Source organism: Siniperca chuatsi, linkage group LG7 (assembly GCF_020085105.1).
Source record: "Siniperca chuatsi isolate FFG_IHB_CAS linkage group LG7, ASM2008510v1, whole genome shotgun sequence".
Lineage (NCBI taxonomy): Eukaryota > Metazoa > Chordata > Actinopteri > Centrarchiformes > Sinipercidae > Siniperca > Siniperca chuatsi.
In genome coordinates this window covers 26,213,394-26,237,910 of record NC_058048.1, presented here as the reverse complement: position 1 = coordinate 26,237,910, position 24,517 = coordinate 26,213,394, and the positions used below count along the sequence as shown (strand labels likewise).

The 24,517-nt window shown below is 39.6% G+C and overlaps 1 protein-coding gene across 6 annotated transcripts in view; it reads right to left on the bottom strand.

The window, feature by feature from the left end:
* nectin1b (nectin cell adhesion molecule 1b) overlaps positions 1–24,517 on the bottom strand; it is a 142,540-nt gene that overhangs the window by 48,828 nt on the left and 69,195 nt on the right. The window contains exons 6-7 of one of the 6 annotated variants that reach the window (XR_006378511.1): positions 23,171–23,968; positions 17,489–22,206 (exon numbers count right to left, since the gene is read on the bottom strand). The exons of 4 other annotated variants lie outside the window; for them this stretch is intronic. Coding sequence is in view for 1 of the 2 variants with exons in the window: in XM_044201473.1 (XP_044057408.1) it covers positions 23,466–23,968 (503 nt within the window). In the remaining variant the exon portion in view is untranslated. Of the gene's footprint in view, positions 1–17,488; positions 23,969–24,517 lie in introns of those variants that run through there. One more of the 6 variants, XM_044201473.1, reaches the window with a different exon arrangement.

Here is a 24,517-nt window from a genome sequence, read left to right as displayed (position 1 = left end):
GTCTGTAGTTCATTTTTACTGTCATCCGTCATACATTTTCATACACATTACATCTGTTTTTCTTCCTGACTAGACATCTTGGTTAAAAAGATAACCTGTGACTAATCCGACCAGTGACATATGATTTATGTTAGTATTCTAGAGGGTGAAAATAATCCTCAGTTGCATTATACTGAGCAGAGTGGAAGATAAATAATTCATGTTCCTCTAAAGTATGATGGAATCTCACATTGTCACATCATACAGCAACAAATTAAAGTTGGATGACTGTTGCCCATGTTAACATTCACACTAAACCTGCTCCCTTTTTTGTTGTTGTTAAAAGTGACCAATCTGCTGTGTCCCTTTACATTTGATTTCATACTGCTTATCAAATTAAATGTTTTGTATCTCTGCATGTTCACTCACACACAATGAACGAGCCAACACAGCTGCAACTGATTTATGTTAATTGGGACAAAGCTTGAGTGAACTAAACATTTTCTAACCGTGTTTTCATGTGATAGTTGCCTCAAAAGTAAAGAAAATAGTGATGCATTCTAGATTAGCATGAATTTCTGAGTATGTGCTGTGAGCTTACTGGACATACTCAACCGCCCCAAAATGCATTGCGTCCCTACATTTGATGCACACATGACTGTCTTGCTGAAGTATACTTCAGTTTGAACAGTCTGCTGGTAATGGCATATTTAATCGTTCATTTATTAAGGAGTATGCAGTATATACTGATTGAGTATGTAGTAGGCAGTACGTTAGTATGCGATTTCGAACACAGCCAGAGTGGCTGAGTGACACTAGCTCATACAGTGTAGCGGAAAGTCCGACCAGGTGAGACACATTTTCGACCCTCAACTACAACCTCCAGGCTTCTGCACGTAGTTTTAGTTAGTTAACTGTTATTTTTTTAATGTATACATTTATTAGAGACAGGTGATTTTTTTTTCAGTAAGCAACTAGCAAGAGCATTTCTACAGAGGTACAGTGTAATGTTCCTTGATTAATACATTTTTTAGCTGCTAGGGGCCAGAGGAACCGCAAATTTGTTTGGAGTTGTGTTTCACTTGATGAATAAGTCTGTGTAAATAAATATCTGCGCCTTTAGCTGCTAGATGTTCGACTTTCTTCTCCAGCTAACTTTGGCTGTCTGCTGTTAGGTGCTGGGACGGTGGTGTACCTGGTGCTGGAGTTGGTGAGAGCAGTGAGATTGAATCAGACAGTAAATTTGAAGTCTGAAGAACAAAAGCAACAAACAAAATGAGCTAAAAGAGGCTAAAAAGTTCCATGGAGCTGCATCATTGAGAGATAATTCTTTGTGGGATTATAATGCAAGAAATCCATTTCACATTACCCACAGTCATTCATTGCTAATATAAAAAATATTAGTTCCTCCTCTTCCCATATAATTATAACATTAGTGGAGCTTTAATATAATTTAGCATGTTAGCCAGAAAAAACTGTGGTTCTTTGGCTCCGCCCACTGGGGTTTAGCCCAGCCAATAAGATTGTGCATCTTGAGAAATGTTTGTATAATTAAAACCCCACTTGGCTGGTTGTTCTGTATACAGCATATATTGCTTTATAAATATTGCTTTAGATTTATTCCTACAGTATGTATTGCCTGAGAGACCTCTTGTCTTTGATGATTGCCTCTCTCCCTTCCTCTCCCCTCTCCCCCTGCTCCTACATCTGCTTTCATTTTTCTCTGTGTGTATGACAAACAGCAAAGAAATTCCAAACTGTGGTTGTCCTAAGCCAGCAGCCCCTCCTCCAGCTTTCTCTTGGCAGGATGGCTCGTGTCTCACATTTAATCATGAATGCTTTGCCAGGCAGCTGGGCCTGAGGGAGATTCAGTGGGGGAACAGTAGAAACCTGATCTGGTTAGGCAGGCAATGTACAGTTAAACCTCACCATAAAGACCCAGGAGCCACGCCATAACAACACCATCATGATAGTTTTACCAGAAAAACAACAGGGTCCGACTTGTTTTTGGTCAGTGGCATCGAATCAGAAGAAAGTGGCAGAAATACACAGAAAGTTTAGAAAAGCTTTTCATGGCAAATTAATTGAACAGATGGAAAAGGGAAACGTCATTCTTTCTGCATGCTGTCCCCTCATTTTTTCCCCATTTTTTCCATAAAGAATATGACTCTTGTCTAGTGAATGAAAATACAAACATTGCCAAGACATGTGTGATCTATTAAGATGACCAAATTTAAATCTCCACCAGTGGCCACCCCCACATCACAGTGTCCAACATTCTCATTCACATCCATCCTGTATAATTGCATCCTCAAAGAGAATGCTTTAAGGGAACAGATAATTGAGTGGCAGATGAACCTAATCATTTCTGCAGAGTCTCTCGAGGGCATCGGGAGTGAAAAACTCTTTATCTCACAAGTCTCAAAGGAGAACCTTTCCCTTAATCTCACTTTGGACTCAAAGAGAAGGACATTATAATGGTGGCCACCAATCTTCCTCTTTTTAGTCCGTCAAGTATTTCTCTCCGACTATACAAAAGCATGGAAGTAGTGTCTCTGACGTCAACCACAAGGTTCAATTTCACTGAAATCTTGGCAGTCTCTGAAGCAACTGAAAAATCGGAGAGGAAGCGCAGGTTGAGCTGAGACAAGCAAGGATTAGCTGAAGTCATGCAAATCACGCAAACACGCCCCAAAGCACATTTCTCTTTAAACCTTAACATCTCCTTAATTCACCACGAGACACACAATATTAAGATGAGGATTGATTCACCTTGAATTTTGAGAAATAATTTGCTTCCATTTAAATAGAAATCAATGGAGTCAGAGAGTTTTTGGAAGCACTACTGAGAAACTGAGGCACTTCCACTTGACTTTTTCAGTTTAAATCTTAGTTCTTTCTTGGCTGGGACCAGTAACTTCTGGGAGTGTCAGCTGGTTGCTTGGCAACAGCTCAGATATAATCTGACACGTCAATTGGCAAGTTGTCATTTTTACTCATTGTTTGTTGTACAGATTAAACAAACAAGATACTGACTTGTTATTTAGTGAGCTGTAGAGGTGCTGGTAGGTGGATTTTGTTACCGTTGGACAGATCCGGGCTAGCTGTTTCCCCCTGTTTCTAGTCTTTGTGCTAAGCTCAGCTGGCTGATGCCTGTAGCCTTGCATTTATCAGAAACATATGAGAGTGGTAAAGATTTTCTCATCTAGCTCTGCCAGAAAGCGAGTAAGTGTATTTCCCAAAATGTCGAACTATTCCTTTAAACGTTACAAACATTATCATTGAATGTATGCAGGGTTTTGCAGAATCGTCAAATAGCAACATTCTGTTGAACAATAGGGTTGTGAGTGTTTGGGTTTAGAGTTTTTGAATGGTACTTAAAAGTTACTATTTTGCAGCATTTTACAGATTGCAGGGACATTTATGATGTTTTCTATTTAGATTTAAGGTAAAAGGTGCAAGGTTTCAAGAGAAAAAGTGAGTCAAATCATGTTTCAGTACAATTCATGTGTCTGTAACAGCTTCTGAAAGGAAATAAGAGATGCCCTGTAGATTTGGCAAAAATCACAAACAAATATTTGCAAAGAACTGCTCATTTTGTCAAGAAATGCTGTCTGATTGTAAAGTCAAATCAAATCAAAGAGCTTTGTGGTCTTTTTTTACAGTGTTACAGTAATCATTCTGCAGTTACTACCACCATATTTTCTATTTCTTGAAACCATGGCATCCGGGTATTCAAATCAAGCCTTGTCCAGTGAAATTAATAACCACGGCTGCGTTCCAATGTTTGCCTGTCATGACTCATTAGAGACATCTGTAGTAAGCATGTCATTACCTACTCCTACACCAACCAGCTGACAAAACTGTTCCACAGGAGACCTCAGAGCAGACACTGTGTGGGAGCCTTGCTGGACTGGGCTGGCAGGGGGTGGGAACACCACGTTGTTATTTTTTTTAAACTTTCACTCAGCAATAATCGAAAGCCACACCGAAGGATCTGAGAAAGACAGAGCCTAAACCATATTTGAATGTCAGCCTAACAAGCACCATGGCACCGGAGACACGGGCTGCCGGCATTATGAGGGCCCTGGATAATTACAGTGCAGTGTGAAACCCACAAGGCAGAGAACTCCAATAGAATTTCAAAAACCTGAGAAAGTGAGCGTGTGTTTGATCAAACAAATATCTGAAAGAAATGCAGAGTGAAGAATCAATAACTTCATGTGAGAAAGATGATTAATTCACAGAGTATAAAAGCTTTTTAAAATATATTCTGTAAGAGCTACTTGGAGTGTTTGTCATTGGCATCACAAGAGCCACAGGATATTGAAACAGCTCTGTTAAAGGCATACTTGCAAATGATGACACTGTGTACTACTATTACAATATCAAATGTGCAAAAATGACAATGACCCACTCTCAAAATGAGATTGTGCATTAAGTTGCAACAAAAACAAGTGTTCAAAGACAACTGAAAAGGTAGATTGTTCAGATAAGAGGAAAGTAATTCACAAAGTTCATTATCTGTGTGTGGATCCATAATAAAAAAGTAGTTGTTATTGCTCTGGGCATTCGCAAGTTTTAGTGATAAACAATTCTATATGAGTGTCTGAGTAGGCAACATTAGCTCTGCTGGGTCTCGAAATGGTGTTGCAAATTCTGAGAAACAAGCTCTGACATCAGTGCGGTATTCAGAGAAATGGTTTTGGGGATCACTAACCTTGAGGCTCCTCAGAATAATCTCATATTTTTTCTTAACCAAAAACAAACATGCATTGTTCCTAAAGTTCTCATTGGCAGAAATGATGCCCACAGTCAGAATTTCACCCGAATCCTTGTTTTGTTTCTGGTTCCCCTCCATCCATGGCTCTCTAAACAGAGCCTACTCTTTATTTATCCTTCATCTGGGCAGTTCCAGCCTGAAGAACACAGGCATTGACTGACAATGCCAGCAAATTAAGACTTACAAACTACTCTGCACTCTTTGAAACAAGAAGTAAATGTGTTCACAATAGCTCACCACAGACCCTCTCATCGATCAGCTGGAGCGTCAGGCGAAATGGACAAATCCAAACCAACTCCTGTCCTCCTGTTTTTTCTCTCGTTTCCAGTCTGCTGACATTCGACCACATCTATCAACATTTGGTTGCTGCATGGAAAAAGATTTCTCATTTTTCAACAGTCTGCCATGAAACAAACATATTCAAAAACCTCAATGTTAGGCTGATTAAACAGCTGCAATCAAAAAGATTATTGTGCTGGGGGGGTTTTTATGAAAAAAGAGTTCAATTCATTTATTTATTGCACTGCTTCATCACAATCTTGGCCTTGGTTTCAATTACTGGAAAATGCCAAATAATCTGAGCTGCTCCTTTTGTTTTGTGGGAATCACCGTACCAGAACATGATCTGTGGAGAATAATCAGGAGAGAATATCGATATAATACAAATTCTGTCGAAGCCGAGTCACTGTCCAAGGGGGTCACCTCATCTTGACATATAAACTGGCAGTGAAATCATTATGAAGCACTGCCCCTCGTCTTTCACTGTGGCTCTTCCACGTCTGATTATAATGTACCCTGCAAACTTTCAATACCTTTGTAGCATCTGCTTTTTGCAGCAAGTCATGAATTCAATAGAGAAAGGTCCCTCTCTAACACAATAGATCACCTGATAGATGGCCATTCCTGAAAGAACTGCCAGAACAAAACAAGACCCTCTACTCCAATTCCCTCAGAGGCAATGAGTTTTGTTGGGTGTCAAAATGAGCAAAAAAGAGAGGAGAAGCTGATTCATTCTGGCCTGAAAATAGATGACAGGAGAGAACTGCTACAACACCAACGGTAGCACGGCACTGCAAAAATAAAAGCCATCACCTGATGTATGAACAGGCACTTAATTATGAGGTACGCAAAATCATATCAAGTTCCTCTACAATGAAGCTGCTCAAAAACATTTGGAGGGCTGTCGTCATTTAAATAGGCACATCTGCTCTGGAATAAGTCTTTCTCATTCAGATAAATAATAGCATATGATTACAGAGGGTGGACACAATAACATGAACAAATGTACAAAATTATTTAACATAATACAATATCACTGTAACAAATACTATCTACAGTATATGGAGCTCATTAGGTTCAATTCTGTTGAGACTGTGTCAAACTGGAATAGTCTAGTGAAAAAATGTAACAGTCTACCAGCTCGGAAAGGAAGTTTGCCTCTGAAATTAATATCAAGACAATGTGTAAATGCTCTTTCTGTCTGTCTATCATTTTATTTCATTTAGCTGTTTTTTCATCTCTCTTGTGGAGTTTTCTTTGTGAGCCCTGCAGGTATTTTCAGCCTGCCCTGCAGCTCTGTTCATGAGTTGTCACTGTAGTTGCGTTGTCCTTATTTTATCAACTGAATAAAGCAGCATGATTTTTATTTTAATTAAAGCATGTCACCCAGGCTTTGGTAAATACATTTCACAAGCTCATGTTAGAAACAAGTGTTGAAGACTAAATTAGCCACTCTGTGGTCAGGTAGCCAAAAACACAATTTGGAAGTGTCGGGCGATAGGTCTAAAGTACACCTGGCACAAAATAATGACTCTGGGTCTTCCCTAATCTCAAATGTGATTATATCTGACTTGATTTTCTGCAGGATATGACCAAAACCTATTCTGCAGCCACTACAGTGCTGCTGTCACGTTACTCTTCCTGGTAATGCCGATATCTAACAGCTCTTTACTTTTGTTAATTGACCTTTGGATTGCTCAAGGGCAAGACGCTCTACAGTGAAGCTACTGTGTTGAATTGTTTGACCTTTGAGCCAGTTAAAAGCTTGTGAAGTATTTGAAGAAACAAGGCTGCTAAGTACGCAGGTCTGACTTCTGTCAATCATGACAGATAAGGGACAATAATGACGTGTCAAAACAACATAATTTCAGGGTGAGTCCAAGGGTGAGTTACAGACCTGTCTGTGGTTATCTGGACTGAAGATGTCAGTCAGAAAAATGTTGTTAATAAGCAGTGAAATCTGCTTTTTAATTTCACAACTTATTATTAGAACTTGCCCATTTTTTAAAGCATACACACACACATAAAAAGCACTTTCACTATGACAACTGCAGCACTACAGTCGAAATACAATATGTCCTTGAATATAAAGGTAGAAAACCAATACCACTTTCTCTGTTTTTCTGCACTACAACATATTACACAGCTGAATTGAATCAGGTTTAGCAATTTAACCAACACTAAAAAAACAGACTTTGCCTCATGTATTGTAATATAACATCACTCCCAAGTGCTGAAACTCCATTTAACAACAATAACGGTATATGAACTCTCCCACACCACTGTGTTTACTGCTGCACTGGAGGGTATAGTTTTTATGTACCAGTATCTCTGAATAGTGTGTACAGCTGATGCAGCGTTGCATACTGTAGCATGTGTTTGTTGGTTTCGTGCCTGTGGGGATGCATATAGTTTATTGAACTCATTGCTGGGAATTGCAATCTGGACCATTTCACCTTGGTTTTGCAGGGATAGTTTGACATTTTTCGGAAATACACTTTTTTGCTTTCTTGTCACAAGTTAGATGAGAAGATTGACACCACTCTGATGATTGGACTGTGTTACCTTTGGGTAGAGCCAGTTCCCTCAGTTTCCAGTCTTTATGCTAAGCTAAGCTAACTGGCTGCTGGCTGTAGTATCATATTTACCATCCAAGCATTGGAGTAGTATCAATCTTCTCATTTAACTCTCAGCAAGAAAGCAAATAAGCGTATATCCCAAAATAGTATAAAATAATATACACTATTCCTTTAATTTATTTGACCAAGAGGTTTGTTTGAAGTGGTGTGAGGTAATATTATACAGGATGTCATTCTATTTCTTTAGGTGAAATTCATCTTTTTTATGTGATAATGAGAATCAAAAATGATTCTTCTTCTTTTTGAAGATTTAATGAATTCAGAGATACTTTATTGATCCCCGAAGGGGAAACTCTTTGTTACAGCAGCTCGCCTTTACGTCAGTGCACACAGGAGAAAGTACTAGCAAAAAATATACGTTAAGTACCAGGTGGGCATAAGTATAAAATATAATAAGTGTGAAGTACCAAGTGGGTTTACCGGTTGATGGTGATAATACGGTATAATAATACAATGTAATAATATAAGCAATAAGTAGTAGTGCATGTACTGTCGAGTTAAGTGTAGCCTATTGAGATTATTAAGATATTGCACAGCAGTAATAGAGCTATGAATAATATCAATATATATTGATATATTGAATTATAAGTAAGCTTTCATAGAAGGGGGCAATAACTTTAACTAAACTGCAGTTTAACTTACATCTTTTTTGCATATGTTTTATCCAAACCCTGTGATGGTACATATTCTGTAATAGTAGTAATAATAATAATAGTAGTAATAATAGTCCCTCCAGATAAAACACTGTGTTTAGATGTCCTCTGACGACAGCACTGCGTGGGTAGTCACCATGGTCATCATTCAGCTGTTATTCTGACATAAAAAAAAGGCCACATGAATTATGTTTGAACATACTTCTCGTACACTGCAGCTAGCTGATAGATGTGTTTTGTTGGGGCTGTACTTCAGATTTTTTTTTTTCAGTGGCATGAGCACATGTAGTGCTGCAGTTTGAGGCCCCAGGACCACTCACAAGAAAACATCTTTCAAGTCTGTCATTGAAATGGTAGAAACAGCACACAGCTATGTAGTGTGTACACTAAAACCTCTTGGTGAATAACTCAACGCCACAAATACTTACAAATAGACATACAACTATTTACAGTGAGGATATAAGCTGAGTACATCTTATCTATTAAAGAATATCATCTTTATTATTAGAACCAGAAAAACCCACCAGGACAAATAAATTACATCTGACACAGTTGGCAGTGGCGTGAAGCAACCGGATCTTCTGAATGTGTGTAAAGCTTTGTGGTGGTGCTGTTTAATTTGAGGTTTAAAGTGGAGCTTTGTTTTCTTGTGTATTTTCTGTCAAGAGCCACATTGTGCCAAGTTACTCATAAAGCAATATGCCAGGCATCCACTTGCCATTGCTGAATACCTTCTCTTCAAACAGGAAGCTTTTACCCCACAAGGCTATTCATGAGAAGAAGGGAAACCTGATAAATCAACAATAGTGTATCACGTTTCCCCTTTGACAAGATGCTTCATGACAGGAAGTCCTTCTGTTGATCCCTATGCATGTAGAGTGAGTCATTCTTTGCTTTTTGTCCTGCTTTAGGTAGTCATCAGGGCCCCAAGACGGATGTGTAAGTGAAAGCATAAAACGTTTCCAAACAGAATTCTACTGAGAAATTACTGTATGTACTACTTTAATCATACAAGCTGTTGAGTATTATCTATGTCATGTCACAGATGTAAACAATCAAAGTGGTGGAAAACAAATCTTGCAGAAAGAGATTTAAATGAGTCGACTTTATGGCAACAAATTCAAACACTACGGGTCGTGATTGTCTAAAAATGTTCATGTCATGGCAAAACACAACAGCAATAAAAGCGATTTGATGATTGAGTGCACAGAGGGTGGCTAATGCAAAGCAAACACCACAATATGCACATAATGAATAAAGATCAGCAAGTAGTAAAAGTAATCAGAAATGCCTCCGAAGGCCACCACTTCTGCCAACTTCTCAACAAAACAAGATGACAAAGCTCTTTAGAAAAAGGCCCGAGTGATTATCAGCTTGCATGCCTTCATCATCCTCAGGGAGAGACAGACATAAATAAACATGTCATCAGTCATAGCGAGCATTAAATTATGTTAATACATATCCAACTTTGATTAGCAAATTAAAGCTCAAAATATGTTAAAATCTCATGGCACAACAACCAGAAAACATACATTTACTTAAGTACAGTATGTGCCTGGTACTTATTCATGTTTTCTAAAATTACTTCAAATGTCAAACTGGTTTCTGATACAGTAGCAAAACTCCTGAAACAAGGATGATTAAGTTCAGCAGAAGCTGCTAGCGAGGTTAGCATTTTTCAACAGTCACTGGCAGAAATTCATAAAGTTAGCTCCTTCTGTGATAGCACTGTTTGTTGGTAGCATTCCCAACAAAAAAAACTAAATATTATTATTTTTACCTGTTATCCTGAAAAAGGTACTTTTGTTATTTCACAGATTCTACAGTCTGCTCAAAATGATAAAATATTGCCCAGGACAAAAACCAACTTTTAAATCCAATATTCCCACACACTGTGCTGGTTTTTCAGTTCCATTACAGATTGGGAACAGCGCGAAACGAGGGCTCGGTCTCCACTGTCAAGAAAAAGACACTTGTTGAGTGTGAAGAGTCTTGCATTGAGGCTAAAAACCCCTTGCTCACTAGATGGTTAGCTTGCATCTAACCTGTGTTTTATATACAATATTGAGCTTTGGACAATGCAGCCTCCTCTTAAATTCCGCAACTGTCAGCTGTTCGGCTTGTGTGTACCAAGTTGTGTCTGTTTAGGAAAAGTTAGTAGACGAATCTGGATACGTGTGCAGAAGCAAACAGGCCACCATTACAATGGTGGTATATCACTTGTAAAGTCGTTTAATAACAATGTAGTGTAGCACACGACCTTAACATAGTTCATGTCTTGCCTTGTACCAATAGTTAACATAGGTTTCTTTTTACCGCGGCAGCGATGGTTTTCTAACCTTAACCACGACCACGATTCTCCGCTAACTCATTTTGTCATTTTTGTTGCCCAAACTCAACCAGACCATAACCATAGAGGTGGCACATCAGAAAATACTAATATGAGTAGTTTTGGAAGATACCGCCAAGCTAGCTATTTTGTAAATTAGGTATGAGGACTTGTGTCACCAAGAGTGAGCGATTACATGTCAGGGCACGGCGCGACAACTCGGGGGACATCTGAGCAAACCACATAATGTCAAAAATTAGGTGGTCTGATCCCGTGGTTTACTATTATGATGTTTTATGTAGAAATGCATCTTTCCTCTGTCCTTTTTACATTTCAGACAGCTAAAATAGATCCAGTCCTTAGGCTTACTTTCTCAAATGCAGAATTAAATGCCACTGACACATTCACAGAAGAAAGCAATATCAGCTCTGCTGATGTGGGCTCAGTGACTGACCTCAGGTTTGGGTATTGAAACCTGCTGCTGGAGAAAGCCAGTCCTCCTGAGGCAACTAATTGGTTGTGACTTGTCATGGCAACCGGCCATGAAACTTCAGGGGAATTAGTCTCGACTGGCTGGATGTTGTGAGGATCAGTTAGTTTGTTTGCATTTTTGCATGGATCAGGTTTTCAGAGATGGAGTGGCAAATAGCACTGTAATCTAATCAATGGCTGGCTCTGCATATGCATTTGTGGTCGATTAGGAGATTTATTTTTGTTAGCAGTAATTCCGAACCTTCAAAGACCAGAGTTTGGGGGTCAAAACCCATAAGTCCACAGCTACAGATTCCCTGAGACATGAAGTGGTGTAAGATGTAGAACTTTGGACTCAATTAAATATTCTCTGATGACCTCCGGTGCCCGAAGATAATTGAGTGGTTAAGTCAGCCGCCGCTGCAGCTACCTGTGTGTGTCCCTCCTGGCGTATGATCAGATTCCACTGCTTTTTTTCCTCCACTGCTTCCACATATTTGTCTGCCAGTCTCATTTCCAACTGCGGGGGGGGGGATCTAACACTGATGTGTCCAGTTTTTTCTGTCTCTCCTATATATGGACATTTAGGTCAATTCTGTGGCATCTCAATGCCGTGGACAGGACACTTTTCCATGAATTTGACTGATAACGCAGGTGTGTTTAGACATAAAAATCCTGCCTAGTGGTGTTATACAGTTTGAATTTATATACTACCCTCTAGCATTAATTGTTTTGAGTTGAGGACCGTCTCACTGCTGTGACGACTGGACAGTACAGCCTCGGCCTGGTGGCTCTGCTGATGAGGATTGTTTCTGACAAAGGGTCATTGGCTCTGCATGACGACAGCCATGCCTGTATGTGCTGATGGGCTGCCTCCTCTGGCACAGTTAGTCTAAATGTAGACTGGCACTGACACTAATGTACACTGATAAAGCTGTGAGAGTCAATAGTCAGGGAAGAGAATGTGGGGGTGGGAGACACTGGATTCTTAATTTACCCCATTTGTCCCATTTGTCAGACGCTGGAACTCGGTGGTAACTGTGTTAATGAATCACTCTGAATGTGGATGGGAGAGCTCTCCCTAAAGTCAGGGGGTTCTGTGATTCTTAACTGGTGAAGGTCCATTTTATGGCATACTTGATGTCTGGGGGCAAGGGGATATTTTAATTTCAACTGACATAATGATGCTGAGTGAGCGTTGACTCATCCTGTGATGCATTTTCTCTCCCAGTGAGAGCAGCAGATTCATGCATTATGATCACCAAGGACACTGGCTAAGATGTGGGTTTAGCCTGAGGACAGTATTCATAGACACATGTCAATACACATTGTGCAGAGACCTACTCGGTCCTTCTGTTGAAGAAAATGAAAGTAGGACTCTACAGGTGTGTGTTACTACCTGCTGCACATTTCTGCCTGTTGGGGTCAGCTGCAGGGTCATTAGCCAGGGACCACCGCTCATTGATGTTTTGCTCCTTTATCATCTCTGCAGCTGCCCTCCTTGTTTGATAGACCCCAGTTCCTGTCCTTCCTCCTCAGCCATAGCCAAAACCTGCCCTTCCCTGCTTCCTCTGCAAGGTCTTTGGTTTCTCTACCAAGCTTCGCCCCAGTTACACCTACGTCCTGAAGTAGATGGGTAGATGATGGTGGTCCGGCCTGCCTCCCTGCACTCAGCTGCCAGCTCAGAATGTTTCATCATCTTACGTTTGTGGGCAGCCTGGACTCCCTCCTCTCAAGGAATGGTGAGCTCGATGAGAAGAGCAGAGCACTATGTCTGGCCAGAGTGATGTGGTGGTGATCTCTGAAGGGAACTGCAGCTGTGTACTGAGGTCGACCCTCATGTTCCCACCCTTGCCTGGACAAAGGAGTCTTAATAAGCCTTGTGAACTGGTGTCTCTGGTGCCCTCTCCTCGACTGATGAGCTGGATTAAGTGTTTATCAGCTGTGGGATGGTTGTTGTTCGCGACCTGCCCACAGGCTTCCAATGTTTCAGCCAGCTTCCTCGGGGCCTGGTCATGCCGCCATCTGTAGCGCCCCTGGGTCAGCATGGTCTTGCACCCTGATATGCTCTTATAATATCTAATATCTATAATATCTTAATATAATCCCCTATCTGCATCACACTGGAACCAATTAGCTGTGAATGTCTGTTTTTAACTAATAATAAAGCCAATAGGTAAAAGGTAGTAATTACCTTGATATTTCACTCCAGTAATTTTTTACTTTAAATTAGGCTTATTAATTAAATCAGCACAGTAAATTATTGTCTGGGAGATCCGCTCACAAAAAAGAAATGTGTGTGCATGTTTTTATTAACATCTGGACACCTAAGTTCTGAATTTGCACCAAAAATAATCAAAAACTGATGTCACAAATAAAAGGAAGGAACAATCTGTACCTGTACTTTCTTATAAGTGGGCACAGGACATATATTCTGCCTATATACATTAACATCATGTGCACTAAATTCAAGGTTAAATCATGTCCTTGAAATCTTTCTGTTCCTGCGGCCACGCCCAGTCTCTGTGTAACTGAGGATTTCAGGGAGAATGTGAGTCACAATCTGATTTATCATGCCGCTCCTTCAGGAATAATTATTCAAAGAGATTTTAATTTTAGCCTGTGACAAGACGGGACTTGTATGATGCACTAAATCAAAGAAAATGTCAACAAGCTGATCATTGCAACTTGGCGTTCGATAATCAATTTTCAGCAGCCTTTTACCACAAATATTAACAGCAAATTGTTGTGTTTAAGGTCACTCAGGCTCAGTGCAGAAAAAGCATCGGTCAACAAAGGGATGAAGGGTATGCACACTAACTCCCTCTCTGCCCCTCTTAAACCCACACACCAACTTCTTTGACGCTGGGTAAATGGTCACAGGGACAGAGTATTCCCAGCAGGACTTTGTAGATGAGGGTTGTCAGCACTTTTCTCACCAGAGGGTTTAGGCCTTTCGTTCTGCTCTGGGATGGCTGAGTTTAATTGGAGAACGCTAATGCGCAGCTGGATAGCAGAGCTGCTCATGCCTTGACTGGCTCTGAAAATGGGAGGGCGTGAAAGCAGGGCTGGTGTGTGTGTGTGTGTGTGTGTGTGTGTCTACAGCAGCTACTGCAGGCATCCCTCAAGATGCCAACAAATTTATTCATGGGATCTGAGCAGTTTGTTTATGAGCCGTCTCATTTATGAAATAATAGGCAATAATAATTTCAGCAGATTGATCCTGGGTTAATCCAAATAATTGCCAATTCATTATAATTTCACATTTTCTGGAAATAGAATGGACTTGTTCTGTCTATCAGTGGGGTGTAAACTGCATGCCCAATCGATCAGGTTATATGCAAAACATGTTTTATCAAACAAAGGCAAAACTGAGCAAACAATGTCAGAAAATATTTTGCACAATGGAAAACAAATTGGAAAACATGTTATTACTTCAATGCATGATTGTGACACATTTAAATGCTGAGAGACGCCTCTCAAGAATTAAAATGGTATAAATAACAGTGTTTCGGACGAGGTGATATACAACATAAAAGCTTTATCTGGGAACAAAAGTAACAACCCTTCATTTCTGGGTTGTTACCGTTCCATAAACAGCCTTCTTTCAGTTTGTAGATGATCGATGCAGTCTGGTGAGTTTTAGATTTTGCTGGTCATGGATACTGTTTGACTAGAATTACTATCTTACACTGTGTATTAAATTGAATAAATGCTTTGTGATGAAAAATCAGCCTGTATTTGAGGATGATTTTCACTGGAAACCTCAGCAGGAAGAAACACGCTCAGACTATATTTTAATGTATTTAAGTCCTGCTGTACCACGAAACAGTGAATGCTTGGTTTACACTGAATACAGTAATACATATGGTGGCTTTGTTGACATGTTGAGCTGTGTATGGCTTTGAAATCAGTAATTTGTTTCAAGTTTGCACCAGGTTGGTCATTATGATAATGGTGTTGGTTACTGGCTACAATCCAAAAAGGGAGAGGGAGTAATGTATGGTAACGGTTAATGCCCAGTGGATTATCATAAAAACACTGAAGATCTTCCTTTTAACAGGCTTTGATTCAGTTTTTGTTTCAAGTCTGGAGTGGTTTGAAAGCTGCTTGCACTCTTATTTTAAGTTCCCAGCGATGATGCATCACAGTGGAGACCATAGAGGTAGAACACTCCTGGGACCTGAGTTAAGTCCTGGCCGCAGTGTCTTTAGTTTAAGAGGAGGAGGGGGAGCGGGATGATGTGTCCTTATTGCTGAACAAGTCCACTGGTAGGTCATACTTCATAAGCAGCTATAGAGACTCCATGAGCACCAGAGGCACGCCGTAGTTAAGATCCTCCACAAAGCCAACATAGGGTTAGCAAGGACAGTACACATGACAAATGAGAGAAAAATGTAAAAAACTACATTTTCCTTGCCAAAGTCTGTTATAAATGCTAATTGTCTTGTGTGTATCATTTCATTATTTTTTCTGAGCAGTCTACAGGCGCAAATGTGTCAGGTATACACAGCTGTATTCACAAACTGTTTTTTATGTAAAGCGCATACACAGGCATTAAAAAAGCAGCTCTAAACATGGCAAGAACCGTCAGCCAGCGTTAGTGTTTTAGAAACAACACTTCATTTCCAATAGTGTTTGTTTCAGTGTGAACAATCAGTCAGCTGCAGCATTGTGGAGCAAAAACAGTTCATGGAGAGCAGCTTAAGGGAGAATAAAAGAACAGTGTGATCTCAGTCTGAGATGTGACTGTGCCTTTTTCTTAGTTCATTTCACTGGTTTGGTCATGGCAGGAATTTTTCTCCAAATGATGTGCCTTGCCTTTTGGATGGCGCTCCGAGTGAAACGTGCGTCAACTTTAGTCGCGCTGCTCGTTGCCTGAGAGACAAAATCTGAAGAGACATAAAAACAAACTGAGAGTCAAAATGCAGAAAATGGAGTTGGAGATGACACAAGTCATCTCAGGACATCTTTGATCAGATGACCAATGAAAATACCACAAGTGAGGGGGAAAATTTTAGCAGCTAAAGTAAGCAGCGTCTCTCCTGATCATTATCATGGAGCTACGGTTTTATTTGGAGTAACGTCAAGACTCGGGACAAAGTAGCAGTATGGAATTGCTGACATACCATCTTTAAGTGAGAGGATAATAATGTGTATTGCATAATGAATTATGAATTAAATGGTGAAACTTTTCATGTGCAAGACTCACAGTTGCACGCTCCTGAGAAATAAAGTCATGTGACCTCAGTGACAGGTAGGCCACAAACACACAATTGTCTTCCAGCAGTGGCTGAGAACCTGACAATAAAAACACTTGAAAGTTATGTCTTATAACTTGGCTAGGAAATGTTTGGTTTGTGGTCAATCCAGCAAAACTTCCAAAATTATGTTATATGGATACAGTTGAGTTTGTTGGCATCATACTTAACCAGTTGAATCTCATTGGTGAGAAAGGCTATGAGCAAACCACATTTTTGATTACAAACAAGTTTCTAAAAATGGAGGATGATTAGAGCACGCTCACACTGTGGTCACTGATTGAGGTGATAATACACTCAGAGTTGTTGTTATATAGAAAATGACAGATCATTCGTTTGCTCAGTCCATTGTTTGTAGGTGCACTAGCGGTGTAGCTTTAGGGATGGCATTGTTAGTCTGTCAGTCGGTCCACCACTTTGGTCCAGACTGAAATATCTCAACGACTATCAGATTAATTGCCATGAAATTTGGCACAGACTCCCATGTTCCTCTCTGGATGAATGGTTAACTTTTCATCTGGTGCCATCATCAGGTCAAATCTTTACTTTGTCCAGTACTTTTGTTTATGACCAAATACCTGCAAAACTAATGATATTCCCACCAGCCTCAGCTGTACTTGCTGTTTAGTGCTAATTAGCAAATATAGCATGCTAACATGCTAAACTAAGATGGTGAACATGGTAAACATTACCTGCTAAACATCAGCAAGTTAGCATTGTGAGCATGTTAACATGCTGATGTTAGCGTTTAGCTCAAAGTGCAACTGTGCCTAAATACAGCCTCACAGAGCTGCTAGCGTGGCACATTATCTTTTACCTTATTCTTAAAAAACATATTCTATCTTTTAATATATCTACTGTACATTAACTTTTGAGATCACTTGCAATGCAATAATAAACCTTTAAAACATTTTTTTTTCTGATGGTGTAGTTGATTAACCTGAACTGATAAAATCTATAATTTATACTTTCCAAGGCTGAAGGCTGGGTCAGTGGCTGTATTAGTCTCTCATCACCTTGGTGGAGTGTAGGCTACAATGAAAATCTTTGCCATTAAACCTTTGAGAATGTTTAACATGAGAATCAGAGCGTCATTTACAGTAACACATTTTTATTATGGACAACCCCATATGTAACTGTACACACTGAAAACAGGTAGAAAACAAGAGCAAAAAAAACCCCAACATATTTCTAGAGGCCATGAACAATCTGTTTATCCAAAAAAAGGTTAAGAACTATGCATCATGCAACATACCGTAGTGACAAAACAAAACACTTTTTAGTTTTTTTGCAGGCTGTGACACAGGTTAGGTTGCTGGGTATTTTGATAACAGTGACAATACTTACTGAGAGAACATTTCATAATGTAACTTACACAGGACAGTCCACTGAATATACAGTAGGTCTTAAATTAAAACACCAGTCATTTGAATAAATCAAACATTTCCCCCTCTTTTACATCAGAATGCGGGTCTGTATGAGAAATTGGCCTCAAAGCTACAAACTAGTGCAGCTAAAAGCCACCTCACTGATCAATGAGTAAAACTCTCCTCCTGGATTCAGCCCAGTGAATTGCTCATGCATATACAACATGTTCATTAACCATTTGATCACTGTAGTTTAATGACATGGTGGTATTGGCTACCCGTGTGCTTTCCTGAAGCCACTTGGATTGATACATTTTTACAGTTCTTCAGGAGCTAATCGACAGCCCAACAATTCACAGTAGAAGAGTTTCTTCCAACGCAAGCTACCTAACAAATTAAAGAGGCCAATCCAGAGTTTATTGAGCAATTGTGGCCTATAAAATCAAACTGACTTCTAAAAGAAACTTGTATTTGAATGGCAATGTGATTCACAAGAGTGTAAAGAAACCCATCAACTCATGGGCCTGCATTGTGATTGTTGGAGGCTTTTTCAACTTCAAATACAATGCTCGTCGGAAATTCTTAGCCCCATAAAATATGAGAATTATAAGCCAAAAAGCATACTGATCTACAAAAAAAATCATGACTGGCACAGTCAGATCATTTTTCTTCAGAGATTGTGGTCTTTAATACTACGTAGCTGTAATTTGTATTCTCTGATTTTACACTGTGTTGAATGGACTGACATCACATACGCGGTGCTTTAACAAACTCGCTTTTGAATTTACGGCCCATGAGGAACATATTTTAAGACAAAAATCGAGCCATATTTCATCCTAAGAGTACTTTGATAGAGGAAATGTTGTAGAATTCCACTCGCGGCTCTGTTAGGAGGGGAAAAAACTAGATGGCCATGCATGTTAAAAGCCTATGTGCCATCAAAGCCCCTTGGGCTACAAAGGGCTCTTTTAGCAAATGGATGGCAACAGCTGCAAACTCTGGGCTGTTCTTAATGTGCATGGTGCAGATGTCTGTACTTGAGTCCCACAGTCTGAGACAGATCTGTCTGGCTCTACACTGGGCTTCTCTCATCATATCACTGTAGCTTCATTGAGCACTGAACTCAATACCAAAATCTGCCTGACAGTTTTTGCTCTCCAATTAAAGGAAAAACCCTAAAAGCAGGGTAATACGGTAATAACTATTTTAGACCCTTGTTATATACTGTATGTATCCCTTTATCTAGCTTGTGTTAGCCTCACATAAAATGATTATCAGTATACTACACCATGACCCTTTTAGCTTTTTTAAATGACCTTTTCTCAGTGATGTACTTAACTGTTTTGGCAACAAAAAATGTCATAAAGGTGGTAAATTACCTTCCACACCTGTAAGATACACTGTGTCTGAATTATAAGGTCTTTTCCTCATCATGTTTGACTGTATTGCGTTCATTTTTAACGCTTTCATTTTTATCATCAGATTCGTCTTCATGCTCAGGCATGAAAACTAGCATGAACAATCCTGGATGCATCCAAAGAGAATCATCCTGCATTAGCACTGCAGCCGCCTCTGTGGCCTTCTAATTCTGAAAACTGGAACAGCAACGAAGAGCTGAATATTGGATGCCTGAACACTCTCTGTGCTTTGAAGATCTGACCAAAAAGAAATTTTCCAACATCTGGAGTTAAATATTGTCCTTACAAGGTCTATAATTGTTAAAACTGAAGAAAAGTTTATTTGCAGAACAAACATTTTATGTCTTACACTTAAGGCTCACAGAAAGTGATAAAGCTGAAAAATAAATCCAAATAAACACCTGCATGAGGCGACAGGGATACATTACTGATCAAAGCTACTGGGAAAGTAGCTGCAAACTGCTGCAATTAGCTAAATCAATACACAGCGATAAGAAATGTGTTGCAGACATGAACCATATTCAATCAGATAACACACAACTATCCAATCAGTGAACTGGCACAGAACATTGTTGACTATTGAACTCATTTAATGCTTAAAACAAATACAAGTTACTTCACTGGGTCATCACAATTGAACAAGAGATATTTTTTCATATTTGTAACACCCTCAGAAATATACATTCACATGGCTGCATACAGACAATTTCTCTCTTTTGATTTTCTTTCAATAACATTAAATCGACAAACTGTATGCATCACCCCTTTGTATGAGAGTGAAGCCACTACTGGCATATTAAAAACGTACTGGAGGAGCATTTTTAGGTGGGACTTTGGAAATAAGCTATGCATCAACTTCATCTATTCATCATCGAGTCTCTACGTTTGCAGTCAAAATAGGTATATTTTACATGAACAGGGCCCCTACGCAGTTGTCCCTAAATAAATCCTGACTATAATCTCAACCTTATGTACAGTATTTACAGTGGAATGTTGAACATACTGAATACAAAAAGTAGATTAGGATGGAATGAAGTTACAGTCAGTATTACAAAATAGAAACTCATAACACCCCGACAACATGAAGACAATGTTTACATCTACCAGTATACAGAATGTCGACTCAAATCTTAAATGTTTTTCTTTCTCCAACATGTCTGAGAAGCAAGTGTGGCAGTGGTTTCATAACGGATGCAGAAAAAAAGTTAAATGAAACCTTAAACTTGTGCTTTTAAAAAGGGGGTAGAGTTGATCTTTGCTTTGGGCCAAAGTTGCATTTTTTTTTTTTTATTTAAATTTACAAATTAAATCTCTTTTCACTAGATTAGTGTTTCAATTGTTGTGCTTAGAAAAGTCAGCGATGTGCGACTAAGTTGCAAAAGTTAGATCTGTTTAGGACATAAACTATCCAGTATTGACCGGAAAAAAAGTGCTGTATCACCATTTAGCCATCATTCAACTTTAAAATGGTAATGAATGCAGCATTTAAGAGATTAATCAATTTAAAGATCAAGTACAGACGCAATGTTAGTATTGTGCTGGAGCTCGGATGGAATAGCATCCCCGCTATACTAAAATTCACTGCAAGTAAAGAACCATCATTTGTTTGATTTGAAGAGTTTTGCAGTCCATGTCATATTTCAATATTATTTATTATGTTATTCTATGGCATGAATAACTTAAATAATGGAGCAGCAACTGTTCAGACTACCTCATGTCTCCTGACTTTGATAGGCACTGAATGCAAGAATAAAAGATAAAAACATGCTTTTCACACGTTTGACTCTATTATGCTGTGATGCAAACTACGTGGAATTGAAAAGTTACAGCAAAGCAGTTCATCTGCAGGTGAACAATTAATGAAAGGCCATAAAATTGTTATTAGCTTTTGCACTTTAAAAAGTAGCAACGCCGCTACTGTCAATTTGTTTTCCCCCTCTGAAACGTTCTGCTGCAAACATCATGTACCATTCTCAAACTGTAGAGGATACACTGAACAAAAACAGAAATAAGGCTGTAGAAAATGAAACTAAACTAAACAGAAATCAAGACTTTTAATAAGAACATGATATTTCCCACTAATGTTAAATTTGTCGAAAATACAATATAAATTGTGGCTCATGATTAACATGCTCATCTAAAAACATACAGTAGACAAGCATGAACTGTAAAACATTCACATCTCCAGCCGCAGAGAGATCTGCTCTCAAAGAGATGTTATTTTTTTTAATCTTATTTATATATATGTTTTATATACTTTTTTGTGTGTTAACTGTTATATTGTTGCTGGGTACTGTGTGCCCATAAACTCATACCTCTGTCAACACTGACAACACTGACGAAGTGTTGTCTTTTGAGCTGCAAATGAGGACAAACGCACTGGAATTGATACAGAAAAAATAGCAACATACGCACATCCACTCCCACACAAAAAACATGCATAAAATAAGGCTTAATATAGTATTTATATTGTTCAGAGCCAGTCAGATATGTCATTTATATCCACAGATTTACTCCTTTGCTTGTTTTATCCGATATTTCACACACAACGTTTTTTGTTTGAAGCAAATGCATTTTGCTGATTGTGTAATAGACCTCAGTGTTGAGGCGATGCTTTTTGCTATACTATGCTAACATCCACTGGCACTTGTTAACCATGATTTAAAAAGCAATATATATATATATATAATGACTTCAGCAGGGTCATTGTATCCCTATTGGCAGATTCAGATGCCAACCTTAAGGGAAGGACAACCATTCATTCCTTTAAAATCCCCCAAACAGCTGTTAAAATTCATTTTAGAAAGATAAAAAGAGATGGAACAAACACATCATGAAAGCAGCAGGTGACTTATACTCCAACATGGCCACCATCATATTCAATTCCCTTTACATGTTAAAATGTTTTCTCTGTAGAAGTAAATAAAAGCATCACTTGACATTTTTCTCCTATCCGTGTCCTCTGTGTCCATGGACGACTCCTCGTAGCAAATGCTGTTGGTGTAAGTGGGGAGGCTTAAGCCAATTCTTCAGAACACAGTCACACAATTATAAGGAGAGACAGAGTCATTATTGGGACATTCCGAAGACACTTTTCTCTGACATCCATTTGTTAAAGAAGGGTTAGAACAAAACATAATTATGCCAACTCAACACAAAAAACAGACATTTCATTATAGTGGTAAGATTGAGAGCTCGTGTACACAGGTCAATCTGTTCAAGTCAAGTGACAATCATGACATTTCAGAGCATTATCGAAGGTTTCTGTACACCGAGACTCACCAAACCTCTTTTGGACGTGACTGTGATGCACCACTGAAAAGTAGAACGTGTATGATGTGAGTTCAGCCCTTCTCTCCCCGGCTATTCTGATTCACTGATGTGGGAACTAATTTAACGTGATTTAAATTTAGGAAATTTTGTTACTGCCATGTCCACATGGCTCAGTACACTGACTCCCTCTCAGTAAAGAAACAAATCAAGCATATAAACACAGGGGGGGGGTCAAGAAATACTAAGCATGTCTTTGGAAAACAGCACAACATATCTGCTTTCAATGCTGTAAATATACAAAAATTTGTAATTTCATGGACGTTAACCCCTGTGAGAAACAGGAGAAATGATGCAGATGCTGTATGGCGTTTTTTTTTTCTTTCTCTGAAACATTTGACCACAAAATTACAAACACTTAGAACTCCACCTGTAATTATATCAGACATTTACCTCTCAATTCTCTAGTCACTTAAAAATCATACAAAAAGACATTATAAAAATAACAAATCGGCAATGGTAATGGAAAACAAACCAAATTGCACATCCAGTGTGGGACTTTCACAAATGTGCTCAGCAAAACCTCAACCTGCAGTCTCTTTTTAAACATTTAATACATTTATAACATGAAAAAATACACAAAAAGAATATTACACCAGTATTAATCAACCAATCACCTCCCTGGCCTCGTAGGTCAGTGACAACGAGGCCATTTACATACCTTAGTTTGTATTCTTTGCCCATTCACCTGGTGGAACTGATTCAATGCTGTCATGTTGAGAAGTTGATGTTGCTAGCACTTTAAATAGACGCTTGATTTTCTAATTGAGATTAGTTGGATGGGGTCTGATGTGGGGGGAGTCAGGGGGAAGGGGGTACTAGGTTGACCAAAAGAGGAATGGGACTATGAAGGGTGCAGTTTGACGAATGGCAGGGTGGGGTCGTGATGGAGGTGAAGGGTGCAGTGGAATGCAGGTGGGGGACAAAGGGTTGTTTGTTTTGGTTGTTGCATGCCACTACACATACCACTCTTTCTTAGAAATTACAGAGCCGTCGGTTTGAGAGATCATATCATCGGCTATCTCAGGTTCAGGGTCATACTGGAAAGCCAGAGTCCGCTCGTCATAGTCTCGGCTCTCTCCTTCGTCCACAGTGAAATAGGGCCTCTTCAGGTCCTCTTGCTCGGTGTCAAAATCGCGCTCGCTCGCCTCAAACCCTCCGGGGCCACCGATCTGGGCAGGTTTCTTCTCGTCGTCCGAGTCGTCCGGGTACTGCAGGTTCTTGGGGATGGGAGGGTGGGCGGGAAGGCCGCCGGCCTTACTGTACCCGTTTCCGAACACGTGTTTCTTGGTGCTGTAGTCTCCTTTGAAGGTGCGCTGGCGGCGGCGCAGGAATATGAAGAGCAGTACAGCCGCCACGCCCAACAAGGCGACTCCCCCCACAGCGCCCCCGATGGCGGCACCTGCATTGTGCTGCTCCTGCGGGATCTCACGGCCCCCAGACATGTTGTTAGGGAATTCTGGGTAGGAAAAGACAGATGGAAGGGAGTGTGTCAGTGCTCTGGTGGGAGGAGGTGCGTTTGTGCAGGTGCAGATTTTTTTTTTTATTTTTAGGAAAGATGAAGTAAGGGAAACAAGGACGGAAAAGCAAAGGGGAAAGGAAGGACCCCCGGCCCCACGACAAAACCCCCCAACCCCAAAGGAGCCCTTACCAACTGTGTGGCAAGACTCAGTCATTAACAGTCACATGCAGTTTCAGACATGGAAAGAATGAAATAAACAGCCAGTCCACTACACAACACCATCAAAGAGTAAAATGACTCAAGAGATTAAGTGAATGAAGCTTTGTCAGCATGCATTGACCATCATTTCTTCTCTGTTTGGAAGGTGAAAATGAAACGATTTAGTCAACAAACTGTGGAAGAATTAATTAATGTGGCCTTTCAGTTAATACATTCAACTCTGAAGGTTTCACACAAGTCAAAGTAAACATATGGAATCATATACTGTAGTACAGTCCAGCATAAAATAGTACAACATGACATATAACCACCTTAATCATCAGTGTA